The sequence below is a fragment of the Scomber japonicus genome, chromosome 9 (assembly GCF_027409825.1).
Source record: "Scomber japonicus isolate fScoJap1 chromosome 9, fScoJap1.pri, whole genome shotgun sequence".
NCBI classification, from domain to species: Eukaryota; Metazoa; Chordata; class Actinopteri; order Scombriformes; family Scombridae; genus Scomber; species Scomber japonicus.
The window spans coordinates 16,832,083-16,852,242 of record NC_070586.1 but is presented as its reverse complement, the minus strand read 5'-3'; the positions used below and the strand labels follow the sequence as shown (position 1 = coordinate 16,852,242).

The window sequence follows — 20,160 nt, the reverse complement described above, 5'->3', positions numbered from 1 at the left end:
TTCTGTATATTAAGAACTATTTGATTTATCGTCTCTGGAGAAACCTACTCTAACCTACCTAGACATATAAATTAAAAGAAAGTATTTCCCCTGTGTGACTCAATGGGCCGATGACTGACAATTGCTGCAGGTGTTTTTTCTGCTGCTTTGATGGGATGAATAACAAATACCTCACTATTATGACACCCTGTAGCCTTGGGTCTCAAACTCGATATTAGTAACTCTGAATGGAGTACTGCGGAGACCTTTGATTTTATTGTGTCTTGTCATCAACACATATTTCATCTGATTCTTTCATTGCTATTACAGGATAGTTATTTAGAATTACTACAAGAATGTAATAGTAGTGTGTATTACAGTAGGAATTTACACAAAAGCGAAATTGTTCATTAATGAAATCTGGAAGGCTGTAAAATACTACAGGCAGCATCTGTTGCTACCCGATGAAGAACATCTACTGGCTTTCTTTCAGTCTTGGATGATGTAAATGTTGCTTTGGATTTTTCTGTTGCCCTGTGTCACAAACTGGCTCAACATATGTGATGAGGAGGGGAGACAAGTCAGAGTTCAAGTGCCAAAAGAAAATGTTTTATTGTAACTAAAATGAAATATATACAAAAAGCATGAGGTGTGGAGAGTAGTGACATCAGTAGTGAATGTAGTGTATGGATGAGTGAGACATTTGTGTGCTGGTGTTGAGTGTAAAAGGAAAACGCCAAAATGAACCCAGAACCTGTAGTGGCGTGGAGCCTAGGAGAGAGAGAGAGAGAGAGAGAGAAAGGGAGAGAGAGAGAGAGAGAGAGAGAGAGAGAGAGAGAGAGAGAGAGAGAGAGAGACCAGGCTGCCATTTATCACCTTGGTAGAGGCCTAGCCAGGTGTCAGCACCTTGCCCTAACAACCCTCCCTGACTACCAACTCCTGCAGGAAGTAATCAACTGCATGATGGCGAGCAGAAAGGGAGGGGTCGTAACAATACTAGATATCTGTATTTCTAAACCTTCAAGTCAGGCTCCAGAGCATGTTTTATAAGGAAAGGAGGCGTTCCATTAAAACAATAATATTTTATTTATTTTGGAAAAAGCATTTAAAATTTAACTCACAGTTGTTTTCCAGCATCTGTTTACAATATTTGATTTAAGCAAGATGAAGTAATCACCCAATAACAGGAGTAAGAATCAGATTTGGCCTGAGCTGGGTATGATCTTTCCAACTTTAAAAGGCTTAGAGGTGAGAATTCAAACAACAGGGAGCTGCCTAAATGTTTTTACACTCACAGATGTGTTCTTTAAATGCATTTAGGAGCAATACTTTCATAACAACAGATACGTTTTCATTAGTGATCCCAAATGTCCCAAGTATAAGAAAGCACCTCAGTTACAGTCAAATGATTACATCTATCATTCACCTTGAAGTGAATCCAAATAAGTCAAGTAGATGAGCTGAGTTAAGTTCTCCAAATGTTTCTATAACCTTTGCTCTATGTTGTGGCCTGTCTCAATGGAATGAGTCATGACAGAGAGAGGGAGCGGTGTCAGCGTTTTCATCATCAGAGGGCAAGACTGAACAGAGAAAGTCAATTTTACTTTCATTTATTGAAAACTTGAGGTTTACATATCTATGGGTACGTGGCAGCATTTTTTTAGATTTCTCAGATGTATGTAAAGTGTCCACAGTCTCTAAGTGGTCTCATCTAGTGTTGTGAGAAATAATTAACACAGACTGTCTCCAGGAAAATAAATTCAGCATCATCTGACTGTGTTTCTTCATGTAGTTAGAAAACAACCAGCACCAGTGAATGCCTCTGATGTTTATATTACTTTGACCACACAGATATGTTTGTATGTTTTATTTTCCAAAAGCAACATTGTTGTAAACAGAAAATCTCTCTTGATAGTTTGACTACATATGAAAAATGAAATAAAACACAAAAAAGTCACATTGTACAGAGATTGTTTTTACCACTGACGTAAACATATCAAGAAGCTGCTTTTCAGGAGTTAAATTGAAATATATTGCATAACTGACAAAAAGAAAAAAACAGGATAGTTTCTGTCAGATGCAAACTCTTGAAAACATCATAGTGAGAGATTTTATTTTTACTCCACAACTCAGTTAGCTGATCTCCGTTTCTTCCTCAGCTGAAGGAGCATCGTCACAATTTTCTTGAACTTGGGATGAGCACATATAGGCCTTCTCATGTCCTTTACATACATTCTACAGACCCAAAAAGAAAGAAAGTTTCAGTTTTAGATAAATGCAAGAAGATACTATATACAGTACTGTGCAAAGGTTTTAACTTATTTAAACTCTTAGATTAGTATCCATTCTTATCATGCAACACCATCAAAGAGGCATTTGATTAATCCCACATTTATTCTGTAGCATGACAACAACCCAAAACATAAAGAACTACCTTCACCTACAAGAGTCCTGACCTCAACATCATCACTTCAGTCTGGGATTAATTGAGGACACAGAAGTAACTGAGTTGCAATCAAGTTAAAGACGATTAGCACAACCGACCTGCCAAGTACCTTGAAAAACTGTATGCAGGTGTACCAAGGAGAACTGCTGCTGTTACAAAGGCAAAGCATGTTCACACCAAGAAAGGATCTGATTTAGGTTTCTTTGGTTTACTGATCTTTGTATTAAGTTAATTGATGCATAAAAACTATTTTAGCATTATTTTTCAAAACTTTACTTTTAATGCCTAAAACTGCACAGTTCTGTAATATATATATATATATATATATATAGATAGATATAATATTTATATATGAAACTATAAGATTAGAGTAATTGTTAAACCACAAATTAGACTAAGTGAATTTACATGCTCCTTTTGGCTGAACAATGTATGTCTTTGTCTCTAGATAATGTGGATACTAGATAATGAAACAACTTCAAAATCACTGCAATCTTTGAGTTTATTGTTGACCATAATCACTTACATCAGTGCGGAGATGTCACAGGCACCGTTGCTGTGCTGCATTTCCCATCTATGAACCCTCCTCAGGATCCGATTTGGAATGTAATTTTTTGTTGTGAGACAGCATTTTGGGATGCCAGCTACAATTTGTAGGAAGAAGAAAAAAGAACAACACAATATGGATATACAAAATAATTATATTTTTAAATGTGTTCAAGAATGATAAAAAAAGGACAAGCAAACATTAATTAAGAAAAACTCATTTTCAACTCAATTTCAGTAGTTTACCTTTTTCTGAAGAGCACAATACACTATATTAGACTTGTTTGGTTTGACAGAGAATGAAAATTATGACTATGAACTTTTACGCTCAGCAACTAAAAAACTTTTTGGGTGTGCAGTCAAATCTGCGGAAAGAAAGATTTGACTTTTTTTTCTTTTTTACAAATGGCTTTATGTCTCTCTGCTTTGGGGTACAGCTGCTTTGCCAGGAGTGAAGATTTATAACTAACTTCACCTGTGTTCTGTGTTCACCAGCACACGCACTGGAGCAGCAAAACGTCCATGTGGTAATTTTAAAAAAAAGGAAATTTGGAGTGCTGTCTTAGTTTTTCTGTTTCATTAATAACCACTTCAAAGTCAACATGTTGCAACAGGTTTAATATTATCCCTCTCATTTAAAACTAAAAAGCACCTAGATGTGCCAAATACTACATCCTTTCCCTACCACACACAAATAAAAGATCACAAACAAGAACTCAGAAACTGTTTATAACAATACAAAATGTTTCTTATTCAATGCTCCCTCCCCCACAAAATCTAAATATAAGAGCATATAAAAACTTTGTATTTCTCACTGGAGTCTTTACCTTCAGTGGAGGTGATGGCCAACGCACACAGACAGACAATCACGATCACGACTTTGAGATCCATGCTGGCAGAGGAAATGATGGCAGGAAATTTTGTCCTCGCTTTTTATAGGTCTGTATCGGCCCTGAAAACACACCTGTGCTCCCCGCCCACCACATACAGTGGCGTGTGAGTGTGTGTGTGTGAACGTGTGCTCTTGCCAGCTAGTAACATTTCCTTATGAATGCAACAGACATAACGGAATAAAACTGTGATGATTAATCACCCTAATAAAATACGAACGCCTTTGTGAAAACAACTGTTACTTTCACTTTGAGTTTGCATCTTTGTTCAAACAGGAATCTAAGGCTTAGGCAGGCTCAGACAGGTTTAATGAGCAATCTTTCCAAACGACCTTGTTTTATTAATGGCTACCAAATACAAGTTCAGCGACCTCGACATCCAGAGTCATGAAAGACAAGATATACTGAACGTCATAAGTTAAACAATTATGGTCAAATAGAACGAAGCAAAAAGCAAAATGATGCAAAACAATGCTCAAACAGGCAAAAGGAAATATTAACATTGATTTCACTGTTAAAAAACAACTGATTTCTTCTGTGAGTAACCTTTTTTGGCAGCGTTTTGGAGTAATGATTACAGGCTCGATCCAGAGAGAATGTGTTCAAGCAGCATTTTCCCTGTTGACACTGAATCCTGTTCATCCCTGCACCAGCTGAACCTTACCAGCAAAAAACTACAACAACATAAAATAAATCTTATTCATATTCCTCAAATACTTGTAAAGGCAAAAACCTCAAAACAAACAAAACAAACAATAAAACCAGACAGATATTGTTTACGGTGTTATTGATACAAATGAATCCATGTTGACTTTGATAAAGATCAGTGATGACATTTTATGTTGACTTAACATGCAGGTACTCTCGGGTGTGGCTTGCAAGCTGTTGAATGTTGTGCAATTTTATAGAGCATGCAAACCAAACAACAATAATAATAATTTCTGAAAAAACCCCACTCAAAAACAATCAGGGGAATTTTGCTAGTAGCACAAAAGAAAGATTGACGTCTTGGGTGTTTGAAACCGGAAAAGATGGTGACGTGGTAGCAGTCAAAAGCCAACAAATGGAAACATCTTTATACAGTCAGTTTGACATGTCACATTCAGAAAAGACAAGGCGTGATGAATGAAAATGGCAGAAGGCTGAATTCAATTTAGCCGATTCAGTTTCAGGGTCGTGGTATTGTGAATGTTGGCTCACTGTTAATGAGACACTTGGATAACTTGAGGTGTTGTTAATGTTATTAGCAACACCTGTGCTTTTTCTTACTGTGACAGGTCAAAATGTCTGTTATGAAAAAGGCCCATTGACACTCCAACTGCTTTGTGTTGTGTATCCCGTAATGTTGCTTGAATTGTAGGTCCCTTTGCTTCATTCAATTTCAGGTTACTGTTAAATAGATAATTACCAGTGATTCCAACTGTAAATGAATCCATTTCAAAATCAGCCAAGCAGAACTTTACAATAACTCAGCTGTGCAAAAATTGGTCAATCTGGGCTCAAAAGATGTCAAAATAAAAGGGTTTCTGCTTATACCATATGTTCGTCTACACATCTGTCTGAATGCAATATGTGAAAATGTGTGTTTATATTGATTTAATAAGGTGAAAGTTTCAGAGCATTTTCCAAGTTTTTAATAAGTTTATGATGCTCAAAGTGGGATTGAAAAACAAGTTTAGGTTAAAAAAGGCCCATCAAGTAATGGGTTAAAAATTAAAGGCTTTCCTGCGGCAATGAACATAAATTAGGTCTTGAAAGTTGATGTAAATAATTTCTATACTTTTATTGTTTACTTTCAACCCTCTGTCTGTATAAAAGCATGGAGGAGTAGGCGTGACGGTCTGGGGCTCTTTTGTTGGATTCTGAGTTGGTGACTTGCACAGAATGACTGGCACCCTGGACCAAAAAGGCTACCGCAGCATTTTGCAGAGGTATGCAGTACACTCTGGTCTATGCCTAGTTGGTCTGGTATTCATCCAACTGCAAGATAATGACCCGAAACATCCCCCCAGGCTGTGTCAGAACTACCTTAGAAGAAAAGAACAAGAAAATCTGGACAGAAATGAAAGAAACCAAGTGTAACATATTTGTGTAAGAAGCGTGTGAACTTACTGGAATATATTTGATTCCCATTGCAGAAAGTATGAGTGTGTTCAGCTTTTACAGCGCATCCGGAAAGTATTCACACCCCTTCACTTTCCCCACATTTTGTTATGATATAGGCTTATTCCAAAATGGATTCAATTCCTTTTTTTCTCATCAATCTACACACAATACCCCATAATGACAAAGCGACATTTTTTGCAAATAACAATAACAAACTGAAATTTTACATGTACATAAGTATTCACACCCTTTACTCAGTACTTTGTTGAGGCACCCATGGCAGCGATTACAGCCTCAAGTCTTCTTGGGTATGAAGCTACAAGCTTGGCACACATGTATTTATGGTATTTCTCCCATTCTTCTCTGCAGATCCACTCAAGCTCTCAAGCTCAAGGTTAGATGGGGAGCGTGGCTGAACAGCTATTTTCAGGTATTTCCAGAGATGTTCAATCAGGTTCAAGTCTGGGCTCTGGCTGGGCCACTCCTTCGTTGTATTGGCAGTGTACTTAGGGTCGTTGGAAGATGAACCTTCGCCCCAGTCTGAGGTCCGGATTTTCATCAAGGATCTCTCTGTACTTTGCTCCGTTCATCTTTCCCTCGATCCTGACTAGTCTCCCAGTTCCTGCCACTGAAAAACATCCCCGCAGCATGATGCTGCCACCACCATGATGCTGCCACCACCATGCTTCACTGTAGGGATGGTATTAGTCAGGTGATGAGAGGTGCCTGGTTTCCTCCAGACATAACGCTTGGCATTCAGCCAAAGATTTCAATCTTGGTTTCACCAGACCAGAGAATCTTGTTTCTCATGGTTTGAGAGTCCTTTAAGTGCCTTCTGGCAAACTCTAAGCGGGCTGCCATGTGCTTTTTACCGAGTAGAGGCTTCCGTCTGGCCACTCTACTATAAAGGCCTGATTGGTAGAGTGCTGCAGAGATGGTTGTCCTTCTGGAAGGTTCTCCCTTCTCTACAGAGGAACGCTGGAGCTCTGTCAGAGTGACCATCAGGTTCTCCCTAACCAAGGCACTTCTCCCCCGATTGCTCAGTTTGGCTGGGTGGCCAGCTCCAGAAAGAGTCCTGGTGGCTCCAAACTTCTTCCATTTATGAATGATGGAGACCACTGTGCTCTTCAGGACCTTCAATGCTGCAGAATTTTTTTTGTACCCTTTCCTAGATCTGTGCCTCGATACAATCCTGTCTCGGAAGTCTACAGACAATTCCTTTGATTTCATGGCTTGGTTTCTGCTCTGACATGCACTGTCAACAGTGGGACCTTATATGGCCTTTCCAAATCATGTCCAATCAATTGAATTTATTACAGGTGTGAATACTTATGTACATGCAATATTTCAGTTAGTTATTTTTAATAAATTTGCAAGAATTTCTAAAAACACTTTTTTGTTTTGTCATTATGGGGTACTGTGTGTAGATGCACTGTATATCTGCAAAGATGTGGCTAATTTGATGAGTCAGAAATTTGAATGAATTTTTTTTGCACAAAAAAATGTTCTTCCTCCAATAGTTTATTTGTGCAGTGAAATGTTAAAGGGGATATTTGCCTTTTTGTGGTTTTCTGTTATTTAAGCTTGAGGTTAATTTACATAGAAATGATTCTGGCTAAAACATGTGCCGATGTATTTAAGATGTTAACGATTCAGGTAAAGAACAAGAAAAAGTAGTGAAGTACTACTACAGTAGTTTGCTTCATGGCTGGAAATAAACCAGCCTGTTTTAAACAGAGGCTGAACTGATTAGCTGCATGAAGAACCAGAATAAGATAAACAGATTTTTTTGAACTGCAATTCATACAAAGATATTTCAGTAGAGTGCCAGATTATAAATATAGATCTCTTAAACTAAGTAAATTTCAATAAAAATGGGGAAAATGGAGACGCTCTAAAACTTTTGACCAGTAGTGTATAATTAGCATCACTGCTGCAACATGGTCTAGTGTGTAATAAAGTGTTGCTGGATAGAAACACAACACAATTTCCTAAAAATGTTCTCAGATTTGCCACACACTTATCAAATCAATCAGAACAAGTAACCACCAGCATCCGTTTCGAACTAGAGGTGAAACTGCCCCCATATAGTCTGGGTGGGAAAATGCGATATCAAATCACATCACACAAACACACACACACACACACAAAAGAATATGACAATTAGGCTTAATTTTCTTTCAGCCATGCGAACTAGACATGTTGAAACACAGCTGTGCTGGCTCTACAACACTGTTCACTAACTTTATTGGTGAGTGTTTGGACTATTCAGACGATTTGCCAGAACAACTATCATTAAATCTACCTTAAAACGCCCAGTTTTCTTAAAAGATCCATTGTTTGATGTCACTTCTTTACAAATAGTAGAACCATTAAATCTAGTTTTATGTAAACAGCTGCATCTGAACGAACTGTGTCTTCTGGAAAATTACGACCCTTGAGCAAGTTCAAGTGATTGACATTTGTGAAAATCATGGCTGGTTTCGCAGGTGTAGTTTTATATGTTGGGTAATAACACATTCCTTTCACCTCAGCGCACTTTCCCATAAACACACACACATGCATGCATGTACAGGACGGTTTAAGTAGTTAACAGAGAATCAATAACAGGTTTTATCAGTCAATCACCTATTAAAAGGTGTAATTATGTTGAAACCTGGGAATAACGAGAGCAGACGACAGAAGTTTTTTTGGCAGTGATACAGTCTATTGTTGTTCCCTTTTTCAATATACAATAACATTTCTACTACACAAGAAAACTGTTCAAGCATTGTCATTCAGCTGTTTTACACCGATGTCTGCAGCAACCTTTATCTCTGACTTATTTACAGTGTTCTCTGCTATAACTCTCTTAGTTGAACTGGAGTATTAAGGTGTGTAATATCCTCTCATTTAGAATAAAATTTGTTTACAGTATGTGCATTAATATATACATTTCTAAGGTTAGAACAAACATGATATTTACTCATGATTCCTCTCCCCCAGAATCTAAATAATGCAAGTTGTCTTTTCAGATACAGGATTAGCACAGTAGTAGGGGTTGAGAGATCAAAGTATGTCTTGGCATTTTATTGGTTTAAGGTTCGATTCTCAAGGCTTGCACCTCGGGGCCCTGAGGAGCAGAGGGACCTGCAGAGATACAGTATCAGTACTCAGTCTGTCCTCTGGTGGCCACATGCAGTAGGCGCAGCAACAGCTCTGCAGGTGAGCTTGCTGCAGAGCCGTGGGCTGGTTCTGAGGCCTCACTCTCCCCCAGGCAATCCGAGTCCACCACACAGCTCTCTGTCACAACACGAGAGGAAGGTTGGAAAAGAAAAGAACTTTATTCAAACTGCCCATTGAGCAATTCATGCTGTATTAACATCATTAAACAGTGAGTACCTGAGTTACAGCAGAGTCCTGAAGCAGCACAGTGCCCACCATCAGATCCGCAGGGTCTCCCTCCTGTCTGACAGGGGGTGAGCAGGTAGTTCTCCTCCATGCAGTGAGCTGTTTCCGAGGAGCCCAGCATGCAGCCGATGCCCTCCCCACAGCAGATACTGGGTCCGAAGCAGCGGCCCCTATCCCCGGGGCCACATGGCATGCACTACAGGAAGAATTGCACAGATACCATGTATTTTCAGGTGCAATAAAACAATAATATTATTTTTTGAAGCATGAGCTGGCCAGTGTTAACTTACATTCAATTTGCTGAAATATTTCTGATGTTCTCTAATCTATCCTGAGAACTACTTTGAATTTTCGGAAATACATGAACTCTTCCTTCACATGCAACATTGATGATGGACATGTTATTAGCTGGAAAAAACTGTACTTAATTACACGAAAACATCCAGTCTACCTTGTTTTCAAAACAGATTGCATGCACTGATTTCTGTTGTGCACATGCATCTCACTACCCTAGTAATCATAAAATTGTGAAAATAAATAGAAAAAGAAAACATCAGAAAATAGTTTCATGAGGCACAAGACAGAGCACCATACACTCACATTTTGTATGAAGCAAATACCGATTTAAATTAATTGTCATATTTACTTTTCTTTTCTTTAAATCTAATTGTAGCGTTGCCTTTCTGTGGGGAACACACAATTTCAACTTATTTGTACATAGCTTAACTTTACTTTTTTTCCTGCTAAATTGTTTTTGATTTTCTTCGTTTTAATACTTTTCTCTCAAAAGTCATTTTCCTTAACAGTGATAAAGTAAAAATGGGTATGTTATTCCTTTTCCTCTTTATAGTTGGATACTGAAAGGACTGGTAATAGCAAAAAAATTTCTTATGAATTCCACATTAATGTAACTATCCTTATCATACTGCATGATTTTAAATGATAATCAATATTTTAAATGAAATTAGTTAATTTCCAAATCTCAATTTCCAAAGGAGTAAAAAACAAAACGAAAGTAAGAAAGTCAGTGATGATCATGGTCCTCACCTGTCTGAGTCCAGACTCCGACAGTGCTCGTTTCCCTCCTCGGGGGCAGTTCTGGATGTAACAGGCGGAGGAGAGGGCGAGAAGTCCCAGGACGCACAGGGGAAACATGGAGTAAGGCATCGCTGCTGGTTCAGATAAGAGCCGTGGACCTGGAGTTCCTCCGCCTGGTGGGTGTCTGACGGATACCCCGGTCGACTCCTCACTTATAAGCAGATGGACATGATCTGACAAAGGGCTGACAGTTGGATCTGACGTCACTGTCGTGCAGCTTTGCTCGCCGCGGGTACGCGTGCCCGAAGGCCACCGGCTTGCGCGCGGCGTGTGCGCGAGGGGTCGCAGCAGATATGGCTCTGCATCAGATGTGTGCCATCTAACAAATCTGCACAAGAAAACAGCGATGACAACAGGAGATGCCTTTTCTGTATTCAAGACTGCGCCACGTTTATTGGAACAACTTTTTTGAATAATTTGGGCCTGGGTGCCAGATGGCAGGAGGGCACACACTAAAAATGGCATGACATGAGCAATTAATTGGAGTTTGTGGACAACTAATTAGATTTAAGCACTGATTAAGTACATTTCATGAAGATCATGCACAGTACAGGTGCTCATCACTGTGGACAGACATTTCTGACTTGTCACATGAAGGCAACAGTGTTAGCATCATGACAACCTCAAGGTCACACAAATTATCCCTTTGGCATAATTTAAGACTTAATGAGCATTTTAATTAACATTTGAAATAAACACAAGTCATTTCAGCTCATTATTCTGTTTTGTGTCTTGTTGCATGCTTAGGGTTCCAGCTAACCTATTAGGTGTTGTGATGCTGATTAACAGGTAAGTGATGAATTGCAAAAACTGAGCATCAGAGCAGAGAACAGGTGTGAAGGTGTTCTTTAATCACAGTCACAGTATTCAAGCGTCATCATTCAATAAATACAGGATGTGGTGCCCTTGTGCATCACTGTACTGAACTGAATTATATAAAAAATGCAACTCAATATCTTTACAAAATATGATGTCTGTAATGAAACTTTAAGTACACACAAATGTCATAAGCTGTGATTCAACTCATGATATTGGGTGAATTTACCGGTTAAAGCATGATCAAATGTATATTATATAATAATAAACTTCAGCTTCTCCACTGCCGGATGTACAAGAAACCAAAACTTTTGACAGTTGACAGTCTTTTTTTTTATTTTTTATTACTAATTAAAATGTAATGGAAGTGCTATATCTACCACTAACATTTATCCATCTTTCGTTTACAAGCAGAAAGTTAATAGGGGTGGTCTTATTGTTCAGGTGCATAACCGCAACGTCCATGGTTTGATTATCTGCCGGGAGACCCTCATCACACCCCTCTCTCTTTCCTCCCCTTGTTTCCTGTGTCACTCAATGACTTTCACATAAAGGCAGAAGGCCAAAAAAAGAATCTTAAAAAAGAAAAAAAAAAAAAAGACACCTGATTTCAGTCTTTGCTCTCGCTGAGCGGATACAGGATCATGACCTTGGTTAAGCTAAATGTTGTCAGGGAAACCAACCAATGAATTACGCTGTATGTGATTGCGAAGCCCAATAAATACTGTTTTTTCCTGACTTTAGTCTGTTTATCCTTTTTATCGATGGTTAAGGTGAAGTGTTAAGAGGCAGAAAATGCAGAGATGGGCAAGAACACTCAGCAGGAGGACGTGCAGTAAAACCTCTGCTGGAAACCACGGTGTATACAATTTATTATTTAGCATCGAACCTTAAAGGGAACATGGAGAAAAAACAATACATAATTCCAGTGGGTGGTAGTGATGTGACAAAAGCTTGACTGAATTATACCAATTTTCTAGAAATTAACACTGCCTGATTTACACTTGCCATTTAAATACATATTAGATTTCATGCCCCACATGTACAAAAGTAGTAAAAAAAAAAAAAAAAAAAAAAGAGTCCATCATATGTTCCAGTCAGTACATTTTCTGCCTGCATTTCTCTTTTAAAGGCAACAACATTTATGCAAGAGTGGAGGGAGTGTAAAGTAGTGAATAAAATGAAGAAAGGAAGAAAGGCTGGACTTGAGATGAGGACAGTGCTAACATGACATCAGGAGGGAAGCTGATCAGCTGAGACCCTTACTGTTTCATCACAATGACCACACAGCCTTGGTCTACTCGATTCACACTTTAATTCTCCTGGCCTCTCGATGCATTTCTTTGTGTGTCCTCAAAACTTCTACAAATGATCTGTACAAAGGCTGCAGAACCAAGGCTGCAGCCTCATGCCAATTCTTAATGAAAAGGTTAAGACTGGAAAGTGGAGGTGGAGGAGAGGAGGATGGAGGTGGAGGACAAGATTTTTTTTTTCATTTAGAAAAAAAAAATCTTTAAGGTTTGCTTTCAGTGATGTTTTTTCTTCACCTGTGATAATTAAAAACAAAACTCTGACCTACTTTTTTCATGTCAATTGTTTAACGGACAATTTTAGTAGAGTAAACAAAATTGAAGAAATACTACAAATGAAATGGCTGTTGAACATAACAAACTTGACAAATGACTGAAATTACAATAGTTATTATGAATTTCATAAATGTTTAGAGAGAATTTACATCCTCAGCAGTTATAAAATACAACAACCATGAGGTAGCGTCAAACAAAGTTTATCGTCTATAATTCTGTCATCACCTTGAGGACAGTCCTCATTTCTTCACAGGCTTTAAAGGTTTGTCTTTTTTACGCCACTTGTCAATGATGCACACGTATGATGTCATTACGAGAGATCAGGCTTTGGCAGGCGGGGCATGAGATGTGATGACATGTTCCTGTGGTGACGGAGTTTAGTTGCTGTGATTCCCTCCGCAGGCAGGCACGACAGAGCAAGTGACCACAGGTTAGACGGTAGACAGGTGATGCAGATGTGGAGTAAACGGAGACAACGCAGGAACACGCAGAGCACGTCTTCTCGCCTGGTGAACAAATGTTAGGGAGAAAGTTAGAAATGAATTAATAGATTTATATTCATTTAACATCAGGCATCAGGTTCAAATTCTCAGACACAGCTGTGTGTTGTTCAATTGTGTTTTCCAGAGCATTTCAGAAGTTTCCTTCTTGGTGTACTCCCTTTCTCTCAAACAACTAGATCCTCAGTTTTTGATTTCCTACACCCCTGAATGCCTCTCAACAATGAATTAACCAAGTGTTGCAAATTACTCAATCACTTGAGAAACGATCACAAAAGTACGAGAGGTTTTCCAGTAAAAAACAACCTCAACATGGCTTGTGGCTACACTCAATTTTGGTCAATCCATTCTCCTGAAAATCTAACAAGATTAAAGGGCTGTCCACACCGAGAGAGACAACTATAATAATAGGTTTTAAATGTATAGTTTTAAATGTCGTTCTAATTCGAGTGGATGGTGGAGTCCACACCACAACTATAACGATAACAATAGAGGAGAACTATATGGTTGGAATCACTTTCGGAGTGATTTAATGAACTCTCAATAAAAATCCTTATTTATTCATTTGAATGCAGTTTTGCTCCCCTCTCACCACAGACTGACGTGCTGCAAATTGGAGCAGGATGACAGAGGTGATTTCGTTAGATAGGTCTTTATTATTACAAAGATGCTGGAACTTCTTTGTAATGTTCTCTATTATAATGTAAAAAAACAACAAAGTTAGCAGATCATTCAGGCTTCAGATCTGTGCTCATACAGTGTGTCACTGCTGCAGCGGTGCACTTTTACACACCGCGCTTCAACATGTGCTGCTGTCAGTCGGGTCAGTTTGGTCTGTGAACTCTTCTGTTTTTCTTTTTATTTCTCCGTACATCATTCTCATCAATAATTAGCTGCGGACACAGCTGGAGCATGCAGCGAGTGCTTGACACCGCTGTTTACAGTACGTTATCATTCTCAGTGTGGACGCTCGCCTACTGTGTAAATCATGATTGAATGAGATTAAATAATCTAAAATCCCATTTGATATTATGATGGTGTTTTGGTATCTGGGCTAAAATTCAGTCAGTGATATTTAACATATTCAGATTGTGTAACTCAAAAGCAGAGATATTGTGTTGCTTAATATGAAAGGAAGAAGAGTGACCAACATATAGAGTTGCTGAAATGGCATTATTTAGATTGAAATCTGGTTCATCCTGTGATATCTTGTCTACAACAAAGACTGCTTCCACTGCTTTTCTCAAATTATCATCCATTGTTTTCCAAGATCAGTGTCATATTAATCGCTTACACTTTTTCCCTGCTGTTGCTGCTACACAACAAGCTGCACACTGGCACGGACAAACAGAGCGCTACTAGTGATAAAGCAATGGAATCAAAGGACTAATGAAAGAGAGAACTGCATGTTGTAACTTGAGCAAACCAACACAAATGCTTTGTGCAAGCTAAAAAAGGGTCATTGAACTGAATTATAATGCAGGAAAGGTCCAAAAAATAACTATGGACGTTTGAGCCTCACATTTGAATCTATTGTAATTTCTATGGAATCAAACTAACTGCAAAAAAACAAAGCTTGAAAGCCAGAGCAGTATGTTTTGAAGTACAATATTTTGGAAGGAGTATTACCTAAAGTGTTTCACAGTGCACTTTTACAAATCCTACCTGTTGGCACGCTTGAAGTATCTGCTTTCTGGCATTGCTGTGAGCTGTCAGGTGACTCAGAGCCAGGAGTAACCTGCCGCTGCAATGACAGATTTGAGGTGAAGGAGGGTCGGCCTCTCAGGGCAGAGAAGAGGGCTTCGTCCAGGCTGGCTGACAAACGCTGCTCGTGAGAGCTGCAGCTAGGTTCTGAGGAGGAATGGTGATGGAGCAAATGTTCACAAACAGACAAAAAAGATAAAACACACAGACATACAAAAAGGTGGACATATGTTAAAAGAAAATGTCTCTTCTTACCTGAGGTTATATCAATTTTTGGTCTTTTTGTTTGAAGTAGTCGTTGCTTCTCATCCGTCAACTCTTCTGTTGACTCTTTAAGAAATCCACTTAGATCTCGTTTCTTCCTCCTATCAAACTCTAATTTATTATCTTTAGTAAGCGGCTGGGAGTTAGATGTATAATTCCTATTTCCTGATGAATGTCCCGAGGCAGTGTCTTCTATGTGTGTAATCCTGTTTGTGTTTCTGGTGCCAGCATTATACTGTATATTAGTGCTGTTTAGAGAGCTGTTACTGGGACATGGAGAGTTGTTTGGGGACTCTCCTTCCTCAACAGAAGCGATGAGCCTTGAGGGCTGTGGATTTTCTCGCTCCCCTCGTCTCCCCACCGTTCCATCCCTCCTCAAGTCACCCCTCTGCAAGATGAAGTGGTCAATGCGGCTTTTCAGTTGGGGATTTGGGAGAGGCTGGGAGGTCGCAGTGAACGGGACACTAGTGAAGGGGTCATTAGGGGGTCGACCCCAAGTGGCTTCCCTCTTCTGGTACTCCTCCAGGGTAGCGTTGTCTACTGACACACCACTGGGCAGCAGCATCGGAAGCGTCATTACCTCCTGAGTTATGGGGTCGAGGAACTCTTCTGGGATTGCATGATTGCTAGAGTCAGAAAAAAAACTATTATCTTGTTTCTTACACACATTTATAAAGCAGAAGGAGATAAGAATGTTACAGTGGCTCATGAATACATACCTTTGAGTTGTTGTTGCTTGCAGTGGCCGTTTGGTCTGACTGACAGAAGGGCTAAAAATAGAAGGCCGTGGCAGTCGTCTCTCACTGGCCTCGTGCACTCTTCTAATTCTCTCCACTTTGTCTGCAGGGCAAAAGCGAGCAGGTTGTCCCCACACGGCCAAAGCCTTGAGCCCCAGCGCAGATGCAGAACCACCGACTGGCACAGTCACACGGAGTTGCGTTACAGAGCCTAATGAAACCAGTCCCCGATTCCAAAGTTCCTCCTGCCGACAGTTGGCAGGTTTTGGAGGCGGAGCTGAGAGGAATGGCGGCCGGGGACAAAAATGTGAACGCGAGAAACAGATTTGGGTTTCCTCCCTAAGCTCGCAACGACCTACCAGTCTAAACTTGGGCTCAGAACTACTGGATTGAGTGTTTGACTGAGCATGCTCTTTGGGCTTCTGCCCACTGTGCGTCTTGCCTCTTTGTTGATCCAGAGCCTCCTCACCCCAACTTTGGGCCTGAACACTCCACTGGTGTCCCATAAACCGGCCAGATTTATTACCACGTTCTGGTTCTGTTTTTTGTTTTGGTACCTGCATGTGCATTTGTTCCTTTCGCTGGCCCTGTTCATGGCCTTGACCCTTGCCATAATTCTGGGAAGGTAGAGGATCGGAGCTGGTGCTGATCTCTAGTTTCTTGCAGGCCTGACCCCGGTCCATACCCCAGGGACACAGCTCCACATCCACCCTGCACAGCTCCACCTGGAAGCCAAACTTCAGTGTCACCTGAGTGGAATGGACCAAGAATGGATGTCAATGATGGGGATGAATATAGACATTTTGCCATGGGTTTTTACTGTTCACATGGAGCCTAATGTCTTGAGTCAGAGCACATGCCCCTCAAAAGGTCTCCGTACGGCCCTGCACCACACATTGCTACCTAGTCTGTGGGAAACACTGCTCTCACTGGGTCAATGATGTTATGTACTTCTTAAAGCTAGAAAAAATCAAATACACACTCAAGGGATCCTCTCAATCGTTCTTCAAAATATGGAGGCCCCTTTATGACTCCTTGCTCCTTGACAATGAATAGGGTGGAACAGTGCTCATGCCTCAGGTATGTAAACAGGAACACAAAAGGCTATTTACAAATCCTTATCCCTCAGATGTTATAACTTGAATTAAAAAGGTGAAATACTTGTAATGATCCAACTTCCACATCACATGCACTTTTGTGTGTCGGTCACACTTCAGTCTGTTGATATGTGAAGCTAAGTGTGTCTAAAGCAAGTCTACCCATTTGCAACAGCATCATCTCACCTGTACTGGTGGACGCAGGAAGTACTCCAGCTTAAAGCCTCGCTTCCGTAGAGCCGGGTCCGTGGACACAAGGTTTGTGACATCATACCCGTCTGCGCACAGCTGCAGGCGAGAGACAAATCAAACAGGAATTAAACATCTGCAGTGGATGCACACATAATGAAAAGTTTAAAGTTTGTTAGATAATAGATGCAGCAAGTGGTGATTACTCGAGAAAAATGTCCTCAGCCAGAATCAAAGCCAGAACTTCATGTCATTTTAATAACAATACTAATTTTGTGGAACTGGTGAATGTTTCTGGTGTAGTACATGACTAACCTCATGTGTCTGTCATGCTAAATTGGTTAAATAACAAAGATTTGTAAGTGTTTATGTAGGTTAATAAATTCTGGAAAAGTTTTGAGCCTCATCTCACTGTAAATGTGGCTCGGCCAAGAGCAGCACCTTTACGTCAGAGTCTGACGTAAAGGTGCTGCTCATGAACATTATATACACTACAAAACAATGTAAAATCTCACATAGAATGAAAAGCACAAAGATGATGTAGAAGAGTAAAAAAAAATACAACTGAAAAACTCTCGAAGGAGTGAAAGAACATCTTTTGAATGTCTTGATAATACAGCCACAATCAGATTTCAAAATACCAATAAAAAGAACACGACAAGGTCAGCTGTGATTCAGTCTCCCACACACGTCTCTGTCCCTCTGCTTCTTTATTTTCACATCTTCGTCCTCCATCTCCATCCTGTGCTGTGTTGTGTCTGTGTAGATTATTTCTGTCTGTCTCAACAATTATTGAGCATGTGAAAAAAGGTTGAACGGTGCTCTCGTAAGACCCTGCTTCAGGGTATTAATTTAGGTTTGTTGCTTGCTTTAGACAGTAGTTTCCGACACCTGGGTGCTGGAGCAGTACAAATACAAGTTGACCAAGGTACAGTTAAGTGACAGGTGAATGTAATGTGTCCCACCTTGTTGCAATGGATTGTTGTATCAAAGTGTGGCAGGCAGAGATTCACAACCATATTCCCTGACCTGTGAAGACACAAATTGATTTTAAACCTCTACACATTTTCTTTCATCACTTACAAGTCAAGGTGAAGTGATTCATTATTGAATGAATACGACTGTTCAGCACTGACTCATAATAGTACATCACACTGTCCTGCATTATTAGAAGGTAATCACATTGCTTTTGTGTTTACACACATGAGTTCACATAACCTTTGGCCCCACAATAATATGACCCTTGGAGACTGATTCACTTTACATCAGTGGGTTCAAGGTGGCGAGCTCAAACATGATCATTTTGTTAAGTAACTACGGTGATGGAAATAAAAGCAAAGTCATTTCCATTTAATGCAATATTTGACAACTGACCAGTGAAATACATTAACAGTATCTGAATTGCACCGTTTCATTGGTAGACAGTAACTAAGTGCATTTATTCAAGTGCTGTACTTAACCCTGTAAAACCTGAACCATCAAATAATTGCCAAAAAACTCTAATTCTTTGAAAGTGTAGTGTTTATTGGACCTTCAAAAAAAACATTGGGAATTTTGGGAAAGACAAGCATACTGAATACAACATTTTTTAAGGTCCTGCATAAAGCTCATATCACCACCGTCAAACTTTTTTATGTATGATAATAATACAAAATGCATGAAATGTATAACATTACAATTGATACATAAATGAGCTTCTATACCTGCTGTATCTAATATGATAGACACATTTTCAGTATTTCAGTATTTTATTTGAGAATTTCAATTTTATGCTACTTTATACTATAGCCTAAATAATTGTCAAGTTGACGGATAATGAAAATAATAGTTACCTGCAGTCCTAATTACTATGAGTGTGAGTGCTACAATGGGCTAAGTATAAATATTCTTGTCCTCTTATGTTTGAGCTTCACACATATCGTTAAACTAGTAATATATTAGAAAGCATTTAACTTATTCAAATCTAGCTAAAGTTAGCAAAAACAATATTAACGTTAAAGCTAAAGCACACTGACAATATCAACACTACCTTTACAAACTAAAGCAGCTGAAAAAGCTTATTTACCTCTTTGACGAGCAACAAAACGCAAATTTTAACTCCTTGTTTTACTCTTTTGGTAAAATGAAAATAAGTGATAGCTGGCGACTGCTACTTAGCTTAGCCAGCAAAACTAAGGAAGCCGGAAAGGGACAAACTTTGTGAATGCGCAGCGTATGTAGAAATGTGGGCAAAACAAAGCGCCAATGATGGCAGAAGTTCTCAGATCCTTTAAGTAAGAGTGCTTAAGTAAATGGATTCAGTAAACTTTGCACCACAGGCTTAATTGATACTGATGTGTTCATTACTTCAGCACAGATGTTATCTTGTCCTTTTCAGTCATGTACTGCTTTCTCCACACGAAGGTCATCAGTGTCTCTCATCTTTACAAGAGGTAACCCTGTGGCTTGCAGCATCTCAAGGATACCATGGTAGAGTGCTTGATGTTCCCAGAGAATGACCCAGACCTTCTCAGTGGGAGGACTGCCCTCTACTCCCTGTGACACCTTACATAATGTAATTTCAGTAACCTAAATCCTCCATCTATGTCATCATATCATATAAAGATCCGACAGGGCAGTACATATGTGTTTCCAAAATGACCCTTCACAGGTTGCATGTCTACAGATTATCACCAGACCTACTACATATTACAGATTCAAATAAGACTAAACAGCCAAGTGCCAATATGTACAGTAAAATCGCTTTTGCTCACTATTATTCCTGTTCATACTGGAAGACAGCAATGAGATTCCTTACTATTGTGTTTCCAAA

The 20,160-nt window shown here is 39.5% G+C and overlaps 3 protein-coding genes across 3 annotated transcripts; all 3 read right to left on the bottom strand.

Annotated features, from left to right (window-relative positions):
• Positions 1 to 2,108: 2,108 nt before the first annotated feature.
• ccl27a (chemokine (C-C motif) ligand 27a) lies at positions 2,109 to 3,976 on the bottom strand. The gene is made up of 3 exons (XM_053325526.1): positions 3,799 to 3,976; positions 2,952 to 3,069; positions 2,109 to 2,214 (listed from the first exon to the last, which is right to left on the bottom strand). Exons 1-3 carry the CDS (start codon positions 3,860 to 3,862, stop codon positions 2,109 to 2,111), a joined length of 288 nt encoding a protein of 95 aa, XP_053181501.1. The 5' UTR covers positions 3,863 to 3,976.
• Positions 3,977 to 8,687: 4,711 nt separating this feature from the next.
• On the bottom strand, positions 8,688 to 10,708 carry avp (arginine vasopressin). The gene is made up of 3 exons (XM_053325745.1): positions 10,405 to 10,708; positions 9,349 to 9,553; positions 8,688 to 9,249 (listed from the first exon to the last, which is right to left on the bottom strand). Exons 1-3 carry the CDS (start codon positions 10,522 to 10,524, stop codon positions 9,113 to 9,115), a joined length of 462 nt encoding a protein of 153 aa, XP_053181720.1. The 5' UTR covers positions 10,525 to 10,708; the 3' UTR covers positions 8,688 to 9,112.
• Positions 10,709 to 13,069: 2,361 nt separating this feature from the next.
• ubox5 (U-box domain containing 5) lies at positions 13,070 to 19,489 on the bottom strand. Its single transcript, XM_053325734.1, has 7 exons — positions 19,414 to 19,489; positions 18,314 to 18,377; positions 17,346 to 17,447; positions 16,045 to 16,811; positions 15,317 to 15,951; positions 15,023 to 15,208; positions 13,070 to 13,363 (listed from the first exon to the last, which is right to left on the bottom strand). The coding sequence occupies exons 2-7, from the start codon at positions 18,365 to 18,367 to the stop codon at positions 13,143 to 13,145; spliced, it is 1,965 nt and encodes a 654-aa protein (XP_053181709.1). The 5' UTR covers positions 18,368 to 18,377; positions 19,414 to 19,489; the 3' UTR covers positions 13,070 to 13,142.
• Positions 19,490 to 20,160: the final 671 nt, after the last annotated feature.